Source organism: Lissotriton helveticus, chromosome 3_1 (genome assembly GCF_964261635.1).
Source record: "Lissotriton helveticus chromosome 3_1, aLisHel1.1, whole genome shotgun sequence".
In the NCBI taxonomy this organism is placed as follows: Eukaryota; Metazoa; Chordata; class Amphibia; order Caudata; family Salamandridae; genus Lissotriton; species Lissotriton helveticus.
In genome coordinates this window covers 1196022118-1196042439 of record NC_136061.1, presented here as the reverse complement: position 1 = coordinate 1196042439, position 20322 = coordinate 1196022118, and the positions used below count along the sequence as shown (strand labels likewise).

The 20322-nt window shown below is 42.7% G+C and overlaps 1 protein-coding gene across 1 annotated transcript in view; it reads left to right on the top strand.

Annotated features, from left to right (window-relative positions):
* Positions 1-4458, top strand: part of CRTAM (cytotoxic and regulatory T cell molecule) — a 227533-nt gene extending 223075 nt beyond the window's left edge. The window contains exon 11 of the mRNA XM_078681832.1: positions 2087-4458. Coding sequence (XP_078537958.1) covers positions 2087-2211 — 125 coding nt within the window. The 3' untranslated portion in view covers positions 2212-4458. The remainder of the gene's footprint in view (positions 1-2086) is intronic.
* Positions 4459-20322: the final 15864 nt, after the last annotated feature.

Here is a 20322-nt window from a genome sequence, read left to right as displayed (position 1 = left end):
AAGTTCTAAGGTTAACACGTTTCATTCTGTATATTATTGTTCACACAGTTGTTATTCTATGTTATGTTATTGGTGGTTTTATAGCACACTATTCACCAGTGAGGATATCCAGGTTCTCTGTAGCAGGTGTGTGAGCCGAGTCTTTGGGGCTTACTTAAAAAGTCAAGTCTTCAGCTTCTTGCGAAAGTACAGAAGAGAGGAGGAGGCTCTAATGTGTTGTGGGAGGTCATTCCAGGCTTTAGGGGGTCAAGTGTAGAAAGGCGCAGCACCCTGGGCTACTGTTGTGTATGCGTGGGGTGTGCACTAGTGCAAGACCGGCAGAGAGTAGGTGCCTCGAAGGTTGGTGTAAGTGAATGCAGCTACTCAGGCAGGTAGGGCCAGTGTTATGGAGAGTTTTTATATTTCAAATATATTTACAGAGGGCTATCTAATCGCATTGGATGATGAAGCCTCACCCATCTAGTGTGGTCTCCTTCATCACTGGAAAATCCAATTTAGCATTAGGCAGCTTGTGAGTGGCTATTCTATAGTAAAAGCGTGTCTTGATTAAGATTCCACTAGGCTGAAGTGAGAATATGTTCTATGTGTCAGTAGACTCAAGGTTCCTTGTCAATTGTAAACTCACTGTGATTATGTCATGTTCAGTAAGCTTCTCAGAGCCACATGCACTAAAGATGTTGCTTTCGCTATGCCTGCAAATCTGGCTCAGTTTACAGAACAGAAGTGTTTTTGACTCAGAAAAGGGGCTTTGTGACCCTTTCAAATCACATACAAGAGAGGGCATAAAAAAAGTGTTCCCCGCATCTCTGCGCATCATACTGGAATGTACCAATGGTAAGAGACCTGACTTGGGGTCACACAACACTAAAACGTAATCACCTCTCAAGTTAGGGTGGTAACTGATAGGCAAAGGGGGAAACTATGCCAATGGGACAACTTCCTCTCTGGGAATTGTGCTTGATGGTCTCAGAGGGCGCAGGCAGGGATGCCCGTGACTTCTGCATGATCCTACTGAAGTATACCCTTTATGGTTTGTTTTCTTTAAAATCCGCACCTGTAAATTTAAGGGTTGCTTTTATGAAATGTTTCTTGGTTGGAAAAGCAAATTCAGGATGGTAAGCCACTATCCCTGCATTGCAGCACTTCACAGGGTGCAGCAACATGCAGCCTATCTTATTAATATTCATTAGGCAGGTGCTTTTGTGACTCCTCTGTAAATGGCCAATTGCGGCGTGATATAGTGGTACTTAGGTCACGTGGCAAAATACATCCCAATTCTCAAATCAGACACTTTGCAATTTGCACATCCAGATGTGGCAAAAGGGAATACCACAGTCACAGACCCCTCAAACAATTCACACTGAATATATATATTGTTTAATTCCATTGTTGTGAAAATGTGTGCATGAACTGAACATGCATTTTTTCAATTCGTTTCTGCCTTGACCTAAGAAACGAAAACAATTTTCATTGAACTATTCTTGCATTCACAATATGAGAAAATAGAACAAGTGGGAGGAAGATTAGAAAATTGGGATGTGTTTTTCAAATTTGGAGTTTAAAGTATCCCTTCAGCTATCTGGCTTTATTCCACGAGCCCCATCACAAAACCCCATTTTTTTGGTCAATTTGCCACTAACCACAGACATAACTCCCCTTTCCCATGTTTCGGCACAACATAATGCTTGCCAATATGGTAAACATATGGAATGCTGTTGACTACATTTCGTGGCTGGCGTCAATGTTTTGGCAGACTTGCTGTAAACCTGAGCGCCACACAGAGGTTGAGGTTTGAGTAGCTTGAAAAACAAAGGAACAGTTTACTCCGACATGCACGCCACAAAATTGGAGTATAATAAATCCACTGAGTAAAATAGCCAACAGCGGCTATCAATGCCCACTAATCCTGCTTCTAACAAACATGAGCAGAGAGCAGTTAATAACTTTGGCAAATATCTTTGAGAAGCCAAACCCAAGTAACGTGTGTTTAAGTCTTAGAAAGCATTGGTAAAGAAAAACAATTATATGATACTTTCATAATGATTCAACATGACCTTTAACCTTTGTTTTTATGTGTTTCTTCCAGGGACCAATGGCAAGCCTGAAATATTTTATGTAAAAGAATGTTCAGAGATTGTACTGGAAAACTTAAATGAAATGGGCCATTCTCAATATAGAACACTAGATCAAGTACCAGAAACTAGACTATAAAACTGTCTACAAAGAAACAGCAGCATTTCTCATAGAAAATTCTGCGATCGATGAGAGGTGGACCTGGGTTGGATGGCACTTTTGTACTGAGTGAACTATAAGTATAAATAAATACTATGCTGTCCAGCGTATGATGATCACTGCAAAGCCAAGTGTCACCGAGTACATCATGGAATTCATTTAGCATCTCAGAAGTTGAAATATGTTCTACAAGAATAACCAAAGAAAGGAAAGCTGCTGTTGTGTACAAGCATGTGGAAAGCCAATCTTCATTCCCAGAAAACAGGCTATGTAAGAATTTTCCTGAAATTTTGCATATTATGTCATCTTGAAATGGCATTCAAGTAGCAGAAAATTGACAAGAAAGTGGAGCTGATTTAACAATAGGGTATCACGTGATCCATTAGACCTGAAAGAAGCAAGAGATTGAGATGGCTTCAACAAGCAATTGAAGCCCTGAAATGGCAAACAATAACCCTTGTGCTGTTTCACATTTGGAGGCAAACACTTTGCTGAAGACAGTGAAAGTTACAGCGCTCAGGAGACATGAAAGACATTTACAGGCACTACTTCCGACTCTTGGGTGATCAAAAAGCAACTATTCAGCCTGTTTGAGATTTTTTTAAATCCTGATAATTATATTGCACTTACAAACAAACTGCAACAGAAAAGAAGTTTTTAGTTCAATTAAATGCAACCCTACTATAAAATAACACGAAAATCAAAGTTTTATTGCATTTTCAAAACCAGCTAGAAAAAGAGATTCAGCTATTAACATATGATTTTCTGACATTTATACATGTTTGAAACAACTGCATTAGAAAGAGAAAATGGATTCTAAAACTGGTTGAATACCCACAGAAGGCAGTTTAACCGACAAAAATACTTAGAGAAAAACTAAAAATGATAGAAAGAGTTTATAGATTTGGAAATCTCTAGACGTTAATTGATTAATTCCATGCAATAACATTATTTTGGGAAAATCATGTTTTCTGTAAGCACGGAGGGGAATTTCACACTTATGGGGAGCACAGAAAAATTCTCAGACTGATCATATATGTAAGTGCACCTCGACAGTGTTACTCCTCTGTTTATATCCATGCAGAGGTGTAGCTAGACCTTTTGCCACCCGTGGCAGTCCCTGCATTTGCTCCCCTGCAACGGCCGCAGATAAGAGTGGTGGGTGCGCTGGGGGTGCTGCCAATCCCTGCATTTCACACCTGGCGAGGGCCGCAGGTAAGAGTGGGGGGTGGGGTGGGGGCACCCCCTCCTTGCTACGCCACTGTACCCTTGTCTCATCGAAGAAGCTCAATGGTCGTTGTTATTCTATTCTAGTTCAGTCCTTCTTACAAACAGTGGTGGGATCTGCGGATTCATAGTTTCCTAGCACTGCACTAATGTGCAGTCAACTCTCGCTATGCTCCATATGGGGTGGTTTGAAATTAAGTTTATGGTATGGTTTAAACTGTGGATGTTCCTGTATGTCTTGCAACACAATCATCTAAAAAATGTAGTTAGCTGGTACATGTATAGCAAAGGAGCCATCAAGAAGGGCTAGAAGACGTCACAGGTGTGACTCAAGTTTAATCTATGTGATAACATTGTGCAGGACTGGGAGAATCGAGGACAATAAGGAAATGTAAATCACTAACCACTCACTGTGGAATTTCTATTTTCGGTCAATATTGTTGGGAAGTGTATAATCCTTCCCTTTTTTTGTTCTGGTATATTTGGAGTTTTCATGTGTTTATTGCATACTTCTCCTTCATACTCCTATCCGCTGTTCTATTATACTTGCAGTTATCATTTGCACTTTGTTTGTTTCTCCTCCATGCTGCAATTCTATCTGTATGATCTTTAATTAGTTATCTCCATTTCTACATTGCATATTTCTTTTGTGTTGTACTTTTACTGGGCAATGTTGTAATCATCTTCATGCAATGTTGTAATCATCTTTATTTATTGTGTTCCCAAGGGAAGGGGATGTGTTATACCTTGATTTCCTCTCCATGTTGCTCAGCCAGTATGAATGTGATGTGTATGTGAAATGTTAGAATGCTGTTGAGAGAGTAGAATGTCGGAGTGCCTGGTTGTGTGGATAGAGAGACAGTTGGAGACTGTTGGCTAAGCAGCAAGGATGCAGCTCCTGGTGGGGCCTTGAACTATCTTAACTACTTAACTGAAGAACTACCATCCTGTAACTACCATCCTCCATCCAAGCTTAAATAAACCTTTACTTATGTTATACCTCATGACTACGTCTGGAGTTCCTACAATTCATCTTTGTAACAATTTCCACATTTATTTCACTGATAAAGATGCACTCCTACTTTGATGCCTGTCGTGTTTTAGCAAATTAAGCAGCCAAATACACAACACTAACAGGTAAATATTAAAATAATATACAAGTATATGATTACATATGCCTGTATTTAAGGGAATCGTATCCTGTTTTTAAAAACCCATGATGTCTATCAGTTGGTCTGGAATTCATGAAGGACAACAAGGATAGTCACTTACAAGAAGTACAATGTTCTGTATTTTTCCACTTTTAAGAACAAATACGGACAGGAAATAGACTGTTTTCTGTCTATATTTATCTTGAAAAATCAGTAAAAACAGAAAACTGGAAGCGTTAATCATATTTGATGTCTGGACATGTACTATGAGAAGGAGAGGTTGAAATCCAAACAATTTTCAACTGCCAAGCAGCCAGAAAGGTCACATGAGGAGGGGAAGCTTTGCAAGACTTCTTCCTGTTATTAAGACTGTGGGCCATGGCCTACTATTCTCCCTGCTGGGTGAGGGGATATCACCCAGGGAATTCAAGACCACCTGCCCTGGAGCCTGAAGCACTAGCACCTGCCTGCTGGCCAAGACCAGTGTGCCCTGTGAGGAAGAGGAGAGCACCGGAGGGAGTGAGGGCCAGTCAGGAACCCTGCAGAGTGGATTGTTGGTGTGAGATGTGAGGAAATGACTCCTGCACTGATCAGGTTGCTAGTGGGGCCGTCAAGAAGATAGTGATGTGGAAGACTGCTGTGCAGAAACTACCTCCTCAGCCAAAATCTGCCCCATGGCATCTATTCTGGGGCATGCCACCAATATCGCATCCCAGGCAGGTAAAATCAGGACCCTACACTCTCTCCTATCCTCCCCCCTCCGAAGCGCCTTCCTCTCCATCTAGACAACTCCATCTCCTATCTACACAAGTCGGACCATTGGCAGATTTCTAGCTCATTGGCATCAATTGCCGTCAGGCAAGAACAAGTGCCAAATCAGTAGACCTGTGCGTTGCCCTCTGGGCTACACCTCATGCATGGAGGCCTAGCAAGCACAGCTGCGGGGCAGTCAAAGTGTCTATCTGTGACCCGAAAGATAACTTGCAGTACGGCAGCCCAGTACATGGCAAGCACTGGGCAAATCCATTACATTTGATAGGACCTCACAGCAGCCGTGTGTCAGTGGGGACACGCTGACGAAGCCCCAGGAAACATGGCATGTAGCCGCCAAGGGGTGAGGTACAGCTGGGTAAGAAGTAAAACTGAATGAGATTAAATCTAGATTTTTGGAACACATTGGGTGGGTGAACATCAGGGTTTTCTTCCAGGCGAAGTACTGACTACTGTGCATGGTTCTCAGGTCCATCACCCAGAGGTAGTGGAGCTGAGACAAGTCCACCTTTGCCCCTTTTAACAGTGCCCTAATTCCTACTTCAATCACAGAATCACACAGTGTGCAAACAGGGCAATTTGCTTACATATGACTAGCTGCTGTTGGTAGGTTACAGCCTTTGAAATTGAAAATTGTCTGTGCCGCCACACTTCTCTGTAGGATTGAAGGACTGGTCACCTTATTCTGATTGTAATTTTTTTGAAATTTTATGTGCCGTACGTTTTTGCTTTTTCATTCGTCCTAATGTCAATTGTGCTATTGTTATTCATGTTGTGTGTATTGTTTCAAACTTGTTGTTCTTCTTGGTTTTGACATGATTCAAAATGTGAACGTGTATGTCAAAATTTTACCAACACATGAAGGTGTAATAAAAACATGAAACCACTTCAGTAGTTGAGGTGGTTTTTGTATAAATGTCTCTAATTTGAAAGCGCACACCCAGACACTTTGCGGTTTGTAACTTTCTAAAAGTGGCATTTTCAAAATTGTAATTTAAAATCTAACATCTGCATAAGTTAGTATTGTTCATTACAATTCAAAAGACACCAAACATGAACTGGTTACCTGCTCCTTTTTTTAAATGACAGCATATTGAATGTAATAATGTAACTCCAATGATATCCAATGGGAGAGGTAGGCCTTGCAGTAGTGAAAAGCTAATTTAAAAGTTATTCACTACCAAGACATGTAAAAGTTAAATGAACATGTCCATTCTTTTAAATACACTGCACCTTGCCTTCTGGGCTGTCCAGGGCCTACCCTAGGGGTCACTTATATGCATTAAAACAAAGGTCTAGTCCTGGCAAAAGGTTTATTTTGTGAGGTTGAAATGGCAGTTTAAAACTGCACACACAGGTTGCAATGACAGTCCTGAGACATGTTTTAAAGAGCTACTTGAGTGGGTGCACTTAATTTACATGCCCTGGGTACATGTAGTACCACTTTATGAAGGATTTATGACTAAATTAGGTATTCCAATTGGGAATGAGCCAATGCATTCATGTTTTAAGGAGAGAGCACATGCATTTTAGCACTGCTTAGCAATTGTAAAAGTATGCAGAGTCTTATGGATCATCAAAAAATGGAGGAGGAAGGCAAATTGCTTGGGCAAAGTCCACCCTAAGGCTGACATGCCCAACATGATTATTTCTGCAATAGACGAGTACAGGAAAGATAGGATCTCTACATGTTTTCACACATTCTAAGATACAGTTTATTATGTAATCTATGTAAAACTGATTCAAATATCTTCTCCCTAAAATTATTAACTGTTTTTTATGTGTATAATTTCACACTACAGATTTTGCTTTTATTCTTTTAATGTACGGCATGGAGTTCTTTATCCCATATTATACTCATGATATTAAGCCATCATTGTAGAGCGGAAACAGATATTGTTATACAGTCAACATGTGTTTCACTGAATCTCCGCTTCTTCAAGGCTTTAGTATTTGCTCACACTACAAGCAACCTCAAGCAAAATTCATGGCCCATGCCATTAGTTATGGGCAGCCATAGCACCGCTTTTAAGAGCAATCTAATGGTGATAGCTATAGTTATCCAACAGTGATTTCCGCAGCTACAGTAGTTACCATATGACAATTGCTATATGGGCATTCAGGTTTTACAAGCTTCAGACTAAACATGTGGACATGCTGTAAGCAAAATATCTGTGATAGAAATTTGCAGCAGACAAAGACCTATAACTGCAGGTTTTTGTGAAGAACGACTGTCCTGCCATCACCGTTGTAGGTGCAGCCTTGAAGCAAACCTTTAAAGAAAGAGGGATCTAAATCACAGAGATTAACGACTGTTTCCTTGTATCTATGATCCCGCCATGTATCTCGTGTGGTGCCAAAGAGGTGTCATGTCTCTATGCACTGTTGCTCAGCAATCAAGACAAAGCACAGACTCTTCTTTGCACCTTATTGGACATCAGTCTGGGAGATATTGCACCAATCGAGGCTGAAATTTACAGTGTATACCTACATCTTCTCTCAGTGGTACCATTCGCTTAGCCTGGGTTCTCACAAATGAATGCTTTACTCTTCAAAGAAGATGGCTGATCTGCTTCCAATGCTAAATACATTAAACTGTGTCCTGTATTTGTTGGAATACTGCCCTTCTGTAGCAACAGGCCTCTCATTATGTTTCAGAATGGTTTCGTCCTGAGGATGCCATCAAACTGTGCTAATTGGGTGATGTGGCACACCTGCAATCCCAAGACTTCCGCTCAACCCAGTTAGGAACATTAAACGTTGTTGTTCCAAGCTAACACACACCTGTGTCGACATTTTCATTCACACGATGCACCAGTGACACTAATTCAATGCTCCTTGGGGGATTCCAGGCTGAACAATTGCCTTTGTTGTAGGCCAGAGCATGTGTGGGTTTACCTCTAGTCACCAGCATTAGACTTACACAGTCATCACATGTGTCTGTGGAACAATAAAAAAAAAAAGGAAAAATGAGGTAAGAGGAGCACTCGAAATGTAATCTTAAGATACATTTTTAACTAATCTCATCCAAGGGTGCATCACCACGAACTTGTGTTGGCTGCACAATAGTGAAAGACAATAAATAAGTAGAAAAAATCTACTTGTGGTGAGCACAGTTCCTGCTGGGAAAAGGCAAACCTTTTCCAACAATCTATACTAACCTACTCATAACTTAATTAAAAAAATAACCATATTGCAATTACGCTTTCTATTGTTTAATTCTCATACATAGAATTTTTATAGGACATAGGTGCATTTACACATTGTAATCATGTATCCTGTGTATACATCTGTTCTAACTACAAAGCAACGGTAAAAATCTATACATAACAAATTTGCTATTTACATATAATCCTAATGAGGTAGAACTGGCGGCTGCTAAACTGGTCTGTGTGATAGGAACCCTGCAAACTCGACCTGAAACACTCAATATCCCTTCACAGAAGAAGAGCCGCTTTTTTCCGTGAAGGGATATTGAGTGTTTCAGTTCGAGTTTGCAGGGTTCCTATCACACAGACCAGTTTAGCAGCCACCAGTTCTACCTCATTAGGATTCTATCTTACGGTGCACCACATTCAGTCATAAGGATTTCGCCCCTGAAGAAGGGTGGGCATCGTGTCTTCAGAAAACTACAGACTGAATTATGTACTACTACTGAATTTTGGTTTATGAAAAGTTTCTTGATATATGTAAATAGCAAATTTGTTATGTATAGATTTTTACCTTTGCTTTGTAGTTAGAACAGATGTATACACAGGATACATGATTACAATGTATAAATGCATCTATGTCCTATAAAAATTCTACGTATGAGAATTAAACAATAGAAAGCGTAATTGCAATTTGGTTATTTTTTGAATTAAGTTATGAGTAGGTTAGTATAGATTGTTGGAAAAGGTTTGCCTTTTCCCAGCAGGAACTGTGCTCACCACAAGTAGATTTTTTCTACTTATTTATTGTCTGCGGAACAATAACCACATGGGGTTCTTAATAAATGAATGTTCTCTTGTGTTTAATTTTACTTTGTTTCCCTCAGGTTTAGATATTGAATGTTGAAAGCAATTATTTTATCTGTGAAGCTTGGTTCCTGTCTATTTTTGAGGCATTTCTTGAACCTACTATTATGAGTTAATGATGCGGAAAGCATCATTTCAGGATGGAATGCTTCATGGGGATGGATGATCTGTGCCTTCGTTTGTATGATCACCTAAACACTGGAATTCAGGATAGTTGTTTATGATAGGACAAATAAACTACATGTATAGAGCACACTTTACAGACTGAAATCACTTCGAGGTGCTGAAGTGACTGCACTGATTACAAAAAAAATCAATGAAGGGCTTTAACCAATGATTAATTTGTTAAAAAAACAAATAAAAAACCAAACCATATGGGCTGTGGCCCAATGTTTTTTTTGAGGAGCTCTCCGCCGGTGCTGACGAATTCAAGTGTTGCCAAATTCCAGGAGTGTCTACTCTTGATTACACCGTATCTTTATTTCACTGCCACATATTTCCTGTCTCTTTATCTCACTCTTACAGATTCTTTTTCACCCCTTCTTCCTCCTTTTTGTTTCTGTCCTTTTTTCCTCCTTCCCTCTACCTTTTGTGCCTTGGTCTGCCTTGCTCTGGATTAAAGTCTGATGATGAAAATTAAGATGTCATGCTTCCCAAAAGCGAGTGCCAGAGTCCACCACCGACACCAATTAAGCACTTGATTAAACAAGAGAATACGTGGAGCTTAATAATTCCAAGTGATTGTGCATCTGGGATAAGCTAAATGCATTTCTCAGTGGCCGCCATTTTATGATGAACTGTGAACTTTCCTATGTGTTATATAGGTGTCACGTGTGACGTGGAAATTAAACTCAGTGGATCCGACACCTTCACTGGAGATGTAAAGATGAATTGGCATTTATAGTATGCAGGGATTAAATCACAGCAGAGCCTAACACCAATATTCTCAGACATTATGGATCTAGTGGATGATTTTAATGATTCAGTGGTTCTAGATTAGATACCTTTTAACAACACACTGTTTTCTGTTGTTGGAGCCATGATGTCACCCTTAGGATTTAAATGGACACTGGAGCTTGGTGTCTAGCCTTGTCAAAGAAAGATGGCAAATGATTCCTGAGAAAATAGCTGGTTCTTGAAATATACTTTAACTATTTGATGTTTTCACTCTTGCCAGCTATTTCTGACTCACAATTCAGTCTACGCCTGATGTGCTGACATCTAAATGATATAAAAGGCTGCTGGTTGGGACTGCTGGGGTTGCCGCAGTAACCCTGTCCGCCCACTCCACATAACTACGTATATTTAGCCTGTTCCCTCACAGTATGATTGAAATAATCCAGTTGCAGTGGGCTGAAGCCTTGACTATTAGGGAAAGTCTTCGAAGACGCAGCTGAGGGTCCAAAGATTCAAAGGCAGCACTTGTGTTCAAAGGGACTAGTAGGACCACCATTCCTCTGGACCACCATTACCCAGTGGTTTTCAGGCAAGAAAGGACTTCTGATTCAGTCCTGTTCACGCAACGAAACCCTGGATGATGGGGGCCGAGGAGAGGGCGCAAGAGGGGACCCAGGCGGAGCTGGGCGTGAGCCGGTCTCCCCCTGGGCTATTTCACACAATGGAGCGGCCGCTCAGGTGCAGAGATAAGGGTAATAGGGGAGGCAGTGGGCGCACGAAGGGAAGGTTATTTATAAAGGTCTGGTGGGGCGGGAAAGTCACTGTACCCGAGGGCGGCGGGAGGAGAGGAATTTAGTTTGTTATCTTTAAGCTGTTAATTGCTGAGCCACTCACCTTGCTAGGCCGTTCATTCAGGATGGCAGGGAACAAGGAGTTAGGGAGGCTGTCTGTGTGCTCTGCGAGGCTGGCAGAGATGATTTACTCAAGCCTGGGGTCCCGGGTGAGGCCTGGGTAGGGTTTACGCACACAAGGTGGAGGCGGCGCAGGGAGGCACAGATGCGGTGGCTGCTTGCATGTCCCCACAGCTTTTGGAAGACAAGGAGAGTTCTGCTGAGCAGCTGCTGGTTCTGGAGCAGGTCGAGGCCGGGCAGGAAGAGCCCATTGACCCCCCTGTGGAAACCCTTGTTACTGCCCAGGTATGTGCTGACGCTAGCGTCTTTGAAGACGAGCAGAGTGCTACGGTGGGAGGGAGGAGGGGGCGCAGGTCTATGGGAAAGGCTGGGAGGCTGTGGGGAGGCGCCATAGGCTGGCTTGATTTAGCTGGAAAAATGAGCATTAGGGGCAGCCGGGCAAAGAGTACTGTGGCGACAGCGATTAAGCTTAGCCAGTGCCAGGAGCCGACCACCTCTTCTGTGACCGCAAATGCCGGTTTTATGTTGTCTGGAGGTAATCTGCTCAATGTACAAGGGCACACTTATTTATTGAACCCTGCACCAGCGTTTCCTTAAGTATACCCCCCAGCCTTGGCTAGTGAGGTTTTTCCTGCAGGGACACATGTGGGTCTGCCGCAAGGAGGTGTATGTCCAGCTCCAGGAGGGTTCATACCCGGGCGGGCCTCCAGCGGGGGGATGTTTTGATGCAGCCAGGGTTGCTGGATGGGCAGAGGCTGTGCAACTGCCTATCTGGTCACGGCAAGTGGGTGGTGCAGGTGTCCTGTTTTCTCAGGATGTTAGCACAGGCTAGGATGCCGTGCAGTTGGCTTCCCCTGCCATGGTGTTGGGACAGCAGGGATTGAGCATGGGTGGGCTGATTCAGAGGATTGGTATGCCATTAGGTTCTCATTTATCTGAGAAGACCAAAAGCAGAATTTGGCGTCAAGAACTTGTGGATGTTTTTAAGCTGTTACATTGGGATATTCAGGCCAAAGAAGGTTCAAAGGAGGAGGAATGGGAATTGGCCAGGAGACCTAGGGTACCTAAAACAATTGAAAACTGGACATCTGCTTTTCTCATTCATTTATGCTAGCATCTATTGTGAGAAACATCAGGATAGAGCAGTAGCGACGTTCAAGTACATGGATATCATAAGAAAAGCTTAGAGCTATTTTGGGAGATATGCTTGCTTGTCATATGATGAGGAGTTTAGAGCCCGAATGAGCGTTTTAATGACAGGCCCTGGAGGATGTGGACTCTTGTGGTTACAATGGATGGTGTCTTCTTAGCCGCATGCTTCTACTCATACTGCAAGTGGATTGCCGGTATCTTATTGGTCCTTTCAGTACCGTCCCGCCCCCAGTCTGATGCGGGGTTTAGTGGCAGGGATCAAACAACTGTTTTCAGAGCTTGTTGGAACTTCAACAGAGGTTTTTGCAGTAGGCAATTCTGCAGGTACAAGCACGAGTGCTCCCAATGTGGGGGTAATCATCCCCTCACACAATGTTTCACAGGTCAGAGATTTGGTGATCAAGGAAGGGGGCAGAGGGGAAGAGGTCAGGCTTTCCAATTTGTACCAAAGAGCTCCTACTCTAATTAGGATGGAGATCTTGCCAAACTGGCTGGGAGCATATCCAGACACTGAGGAAGCATCCAGATTATTTTGGGGTTTCAAAGAAGGGTTTGAGATAGGTTACCGGGGTCCCCGTCAGAGCAGGTAGTCAGACAATTTGCAATCAGCTAAGGAGTTTCCACAGGTTGTTCAACAGAAGTTACGGTTGGGGGTAGCAGCAGGCAGAGTTGCTGGTCCTTTTGTTCATTGCCAAATGCGCAATCTGATTGTTTCTCCACTGGGGGTGGTGCCTAAGAAGAAAGCTGGGGAGTTCAGTCTAATACACCACCTGTCCTGAACTGAGGGCTCCTCAGATAATGACTTCATCTTAGAAGTGGATTCTAGGGTGTCTTACGCCTCTGTGGACGATGCGCTGAGGTTGGTTAGGTCAGCGGGGAGAGCTGCGCAATTGGCTAAAAGTGATATACAGTCAGCCTTTCCGCTCTTACCCATTCACCCTTCTGACTTTGAACTGTTAGGGATGCACTTCCAGGGCGCATCCTATGTTGATGAAGTCCTTCCCATGGGGTGTTCAGTATCATGTGCACTATTTGAAACCTTCAGCTCTTTCTTGCAGTGGCGTTTTACATACATTAGTGGTCATGAACTCATTTGTCACTATTTAGACGACTTTATGTTCATTGGTGTTCAGAACACAGGACAATGCCAAAAGGCTTTGCACACTTTCCAGAGTATGGCTCAAGAGCTTGGTGTGCCGTTGCCACCTGACAAAACTGAAGGCCCTAGTACAAAACTGACTTTTTGGGGAATCGAAATTGACACTATGGAAATGGTAGCGAGGTTACCAGCAGAGAAAGAACAGGAGATTTCAGCTTTTTTGTCATCTGTGATTGAGGAGCGTAAACTGGAGCTCAGGAAGGTGCAGACATTAATGGGATACATGAGCTTTGCGTGGTCAGGGATGGGAGAACCTTCAGTAGGAGGCTGGGAATGTCCATGTCAGGGGCCTATCTCCCTCACCACAGATTGTGTGTTTCAGCAGCCACTAGGGCCGATTTGTACCTAGGGTTGACTTTTCTAGCAGACTTTAACCGCGTATCTTTGCCTTTTGCAGATGAAGATATGATTTGGCAAATTCAGATTTACTCGGATGCGTCTGGAGCTAAAGGTTTTGGCATATTCTGGGAGGGGCATTGTTGCGCTGAAAGTTGGCCGGTGCATTGGCTGCAACAGGGTCGCAGTATTGCCTTTTTAGAGTTCTTTCCTCTATTCGTGGCATTGTATCTATAGGGTGAGGAATTCCAGAATAGACCAGTCCTTTTCAATGTAGAGAATTTAGCTGTGGTTGAGTTGATCAATATCCTAAGCAAACAACAAGTGTCCATGGGTCTAGAATAAAGAAAACTTTGTACTCAACTGTGACGAGAACCTTCCAAAAAAAGATGTGGTGTTCTATGAGAAGTGAGTGTTACCTCTAAATACCTGTTGGTATTAAAGGATACCCATCAGTAGCTGTCCTGTACCGCCCTTTTCATCATTTGGGCTTCCTCATACCATATGACTCAGGCGTTCACCTGCAGGGACCAGATGTATGTGTCCCGTGTCTTTGCGTGAACTCAATGGAATGAGAACAAGATATGAATGAGTCTATAGCTACTGAGTTGCAGTGCAGAAAAAGTGAAACAAATATATATAATGTGTAGTTAAAATTGGAGAAAATGAGAGAGATAAACAATTTAATGGTGTCCCTCACTTGTCCAAATTTTAAAAAACAGTGCAAAAATAGCAGTACAAGCAAATATCTGCTATATATAATATATGGTCAACATGTTTCAGCAGACTGATGGACATGGGTGTCCCCTGCCTTAATCAAGACCTTTGAAAGGTGTTTATGCGACTGCAATAGGTGAATGAATCAAAATAATAAATCAAAAACCATATCACCTGGACTCCTAGGTGTGGTTAGTTTCGCCTCCTGTCGTTAAATCACTTCTGGCAAAAGATGTAGGTTGCACGTCATATAGAAGAACAAAGAAACAAAAGATGCTGTCGTTATCATATGAACACTGCTTGTATATTACCTTATCAATGTCATTTACACAGCAGTACAATACCCCATGTGTGAATCACAGGGTACCTCATCCTTCTTACCTATCGTGTAGGAGGGATTTGCCTCACCTCTTCGGCTGCGGCTCAGGCGAATGGAGCACCGCTCTAAAAAAACCCAGAAAGGATGCATGGACTTCACAAATGTCTTTACATCCACATTCTGTATCTCATATGTGCATATTCAAAAGAACCAAACGTTCCTGTGTACTGGGCCATTACCGATTATCTAATAACGACCAACTAATCTTGTGTAACTCATGCATTCCTTCAGCCAACCCTGCAGATAACTGCCAGCTGGTTATAGACGTTATATGGAACACATGTAATTCTAGACTGGCTGTATAAGGGTAGTGTGTATAGTTGCAATTTATAGTGTTATCATACAGTATCAATATATTATGTCACCTGCCGTATAGAGCTACTGATACTGTACATGAAACTAAGCACCTGTTCCATTATCAAGACATGTCTGATCGCGATCACTTATACTACTATCAATACACATAGTGTCTGATCAATAAGGTGTAAGGAGTAATATTTATGTCTAAGGCCAAAATTACTGTTCGTCTGTCTAATGTGGAAAATAAGGACCCAGTAGCAATTTTGAATATAGTCTGCGGCCACTTATGTCCGGAAGACAGCTTGCCCTACTATCAAAGAAGCATCAGCGCTGCAGCCCATATGCAAATGCCTAGTTTAACAGAAGGTATCCCTACTGCGGCATAGATTTTACAGAGCCTGAAACCACCCGACCCACCTCTCCATCGGTACTTCCAGCTGACATCCGAGCTGACTCGGGGAGGTGGTCGATGGTAAATGGGACTCCATTTTTATCAACAGTATCGGGTTCTTCGAACGCGTAGTTCGCGGTCATGTGATCACGTCACGTCGTGCCGCCTGAGATCATGGGAAATGGAGTCCTCAGTCCACCTAGTGATAATACAATGATCGGAACATCCTAGGCCCACGGGACATGTAGTATTTTGTTTACAATCGAAGTAGACATTCAGATGGCTACATTTATCAAATAATTCAGGTGTGGAATGACAATTGGCCAAGAAAAGAATAAATAGAAATAGAAATAAAGCCGTTCTCAAATACTTCGCTAGCACAGGGCCAATTTACACGCTTAGCGAATGGACGTAGGTTATCAGATCGTGGGCTGCAATATGTTCATGATATGGCAACAACAAAATGCACATCAAACTACTCACTTCATTTCGTATAGTGTATGTTCAGTCCCATGTGGGATGGAACACAGTATTCCTTATTGAAAAAACTATACGTGTGTAAAAAGGGCCTGGGTATTAGGTCACGAATAGTATTATGCTTATTGCTACATCCATACAGGCGCATCATACAGCGTCAATGGTAGCACATGCACAGATATGATGACTACCAGAATCCTAGTCAAAAAAAGCCAGGAGACCTTCATTACAGTATCTATTCCTAGGTCTTATACTACTAATGACCTTATGTGTACCGGAACCAGAAATAATCCGTCAAAGTCTCGGTAAGAGCTCTAGAAAGCCTACATTATGTGTGAGATGTTATGGGGAATAATTCTTGTATCCCAGTGGATAGGACGAGACTATATTCATGGTACTAGCAGATAAATGTCATGTTGTTAAAGGTAACAGACCAAAGTGTGGGATGTGAATGTTGGAAATACTGTATAACAATAGCGACGGTGCTCAGAATAACCATCAAGCAGTCGCATATTGCGCATCAATCAGAGTGACATCCAAAGTATATCTTCGTTAAGGCCGTTCTTATCTGTGCCAAGCTTATACACCCACTTCTGTTCTTTTACCAAAAGATATTTACTGATGTCAGCTACATGTTCAGGAATGAACAGTTGTTCAATCACCGTCCATTTGAATTCAGTGGGACCATGTTTCGCGTCCAGAAAATGACTGGTGAGTCTGGGGGCCTGTTTCCTGCAGCATATTGTACTCTTATGTTCAGAGATGCGTACTTTGATCTTTCTCGTCGTCATGCCGATATACTTGAGTTGGCATGGGCAGATAATCATGTCAATTAATCGTTTGCTATTGCAGTTAGTGAACCTTCTCTGTTGCCATGGACGGTCTGTGCCTATGTCTATGGAAACTGATCTGGATGTTTGAGGGCAGGCAGCACAGGTTCCACATGGGTGGTGACCTTCGACAGCTGGTAGATCCCATAATGTTCCAACTGGCCTTGGTATTTTTGTTTTTGGTCAGGTATGTGCCAGTTTGTCTTTAAGGTTAGGCCCACTTTTGAATGCAAACCGAGGTGGTGGTAGTGTTTCTGTGCCAGTGTTCAAGATTGACCAATGTCTCCTGACAATTTTCTGTATATGATTGGACATCGTGTTGTAGGTGTTCACAAAAGTCATTCTCTGGGTGCTCTCCTTCAGTGTTGCTGGCTCCAGGAGTGCCTCCCTGTTGTTATTGGTGGCACGTTTAAGTGATTGTCGCACCAGTTTTTTAGGGTATTTCTTTGCTTTAAGTTGTTTCTCCAGATGTTTGGCATGCTCAGCAAAGGCTTCTCTGGTTGAGCAATTCCGCTGGATCCGTAGGAATTGTCCATACGACAAGTTGTTCCGGAGGGCACTCGGATGACACCTATCATAGCGAAGCAGTGAGTTGCATGCCATAGGTTTTCTATACAATTCCGAAGCCAAACCTCTGGGTGTCACTGTGATCAGTAGATCCAAAAACGCTAGGTGGTTACGGTCGTGTTCTACTGTAAAGCGCAGGAATTGATTCCTAGTGTTCATCCACTGCAAAAACAGTAGGAGATCTTCAACACTGCCTTGCCATATGACAAAAATATCGTCGATATAGTGCTTCCAGGTGCGTATCGAGTCGCGATACGGATTGGTAGATGTCAAAACATGCTCCTGTTCGAAATGGTGAACATAGAGGTTAGCCAAGCTTGGAGCAAAAACGCTTCCCATGCTAGTCCCTGACGTCTGTAAGTAGATCGTATCCTCGAATTGAAAGAAATTCTCTTTCATTGCAAGGGAAGCGCGGGCCATAATAAATTAACCGGGGTGATGGATTCCAAACTCCTCTCTGTCAACAAGGTGGCTATGACTTCCAGAGTCTCTTCCTGGGGAATCGAGGTGTACAATGATTCCACATCGAATGACACCAGATGGTCTGTCGTGGTGTTAAATTCGATGTCAGGAAGTAAGCGCAACACGTCCTTCGTGTCCTGAAGGAACGTGGGCATTTCCTTCACCATCGGACGTAGAAAAAAGTCCGCAAAAGCAGACAGGGTTTCAAGAATAGAACCGATCCGTGATATAATGGGACGCCCAGGAGGAGGTCTCTGTGCCTTATGACCCTTAGGCAGGACATAAAAATAAGGCATGGTAGGATGCCTGGTACGAAGAAAGCCTGCCTCTTGTGCCATTATCCACCCTACCGATAGCGCCTCCTCAACCATATGGCCAATGATCTTTTCAAGCCTTTCAGTCGGGTCTTCCGTGAGAGGACAATAAGATCTCCTGTCTTGGAGTTGTCTGAGGCACTCATTCCGGTATGTAGTAGTGTCCAGAAGAACAGTTGTACCGCCTTTATCAGCTGGCTTAATTGTTAGCTGTTCATCATTCATCAGACTCCGTAGTGCAATTTGTTCAACTTTCGGCAAGTTCACAAAGGTATGTTCATCTTCACGGTGCAGTCTGGAAATGTCATTCTCTACTGCCTGTTCAAAGGCCAAAACCTTAGCAGGCAGACCCACTGACAGAGGATTGAAAGTGGAAGGTTTCTTGAGGCCAGTATTCCTGTCCAATTTTTCCCTTATTTCCCTATTGTCTTTGGAGAAGAAAAAATGCAATCTGATCTTACGGAAAAATGTAGCCATTTCAATTCATGTCTGAAAAGGATCACATCTATGTGTAGATACAAAACCCAGTCCTCTATTGAGTACTGATTCTTCAGTATCTGTGAGGACCCTAGTGCTTAGGTTGATTACGAGGCTGTCCCTGCACTCGGACCTGGTTGTATCTTCTTGCCGCTCCTGAGATCCATTGATTGTGGCATTGGATTCCAATGTACTTTAGCTTGCTGTCCTCTCCGCCTCCCTCTCGGCATGCCTCGGCCAAAGAATAAAAAGGCTGGCTATTGAAGTCAGCTGGAAACTGTTGAGGGGCGAAGGGTCCCATTTGTTGTTGAAACATCGGGCCACCGTATGTCCAAGGATTGGGTTGCCACCACTGGGGGAACTGATTCTGGTTGTTACCTCTCCATCTCTGTTGGCGTCCTCTCCCACGGTTCTTCATGGGTGTGTTACTTCTGTTGAATGATTCTGAGTCACTTGAAATGACCTCAGAGCTAGAGGTGCCATATGTAGAGCCTCCCCTACGTCCGTTTCTGTTGAAATCTTGCGGTACATAGTTGTCGCTAGTGTAGGGGTAGATTTTTTCTGTAGAGAATTTCACCAAATCTTTCTTAAACTTCTCCAATTTAGTAAAGAGAATTGAGTCTTTAAACTCTTTGTTGTTCTTGTTGCTTTCTTCTTGACTTTTCTTGTAAAGCGTGCTTGTTATGGTCGTCTTAATCTGCGATTCAAGCACCGGAATCTCAATCACAATCTTGTCAGCCACTTTTTGGCAGTTTTTATTATTAAGATGAGCCAATCTCTTGTACATCTCAAGGCCATCATTGAACAATGTTTAAGGAACTCTTTATCATTTAAAAAGAGCCTTGGAGCATTACTTACTATTAAACCAGTAGGGGCACAATTGCCCCGCAGGTACTCGGCCATGATAGTTCCATGAATTGTATGTGTGTGGGATTTCTTTAAGACTAACACTTTTGCCCATTCTTCTTCATTAGTAGAGATTGCTATGGGTATGGTGTTTAACATACTGGGATTCTCTGATAATATTGGCTGTAGTTCAGTGTCATCAAACGCTAACCCCCAATTTTCAGCCATTATGTCAAAACAGAATATGTCCATCAGGAACGGTATAGAGCTACAGAACTGCACAATACAGATATGCGAAAATCTCTCAACACTGGTAGAGGATCAACGCCTAACCAATCAATGGAGAGGTTATATGAGTAAGGGACCCACAGCCTCAGCTGCACAAGAACATCAACACAAACCACTTATTGAGGGTCCGAGGGCATATTTAACGACCACGTGGACACAGCCCTCCACAACAAAAGCCTAAGCAAACAACAAGTGTCCATGGGTCTAGAATAAAGAAAACTTTGTACTCAAATGTGACGAGAACCTTCCAAAAAAAGATGTGGTGTTCTATGAGAAGTGAGTGCTACGTCTAAATACCTGTTGGTATTAAAGGATACCCATCAGTAGCTGTCCTGTACCGCCCTTTTTATTATTTGGGCTTCCTCATACCATATGACTCGGGCGTTCACCTGCAGGGACCAGATGTATGTGTCCCGTGTTTT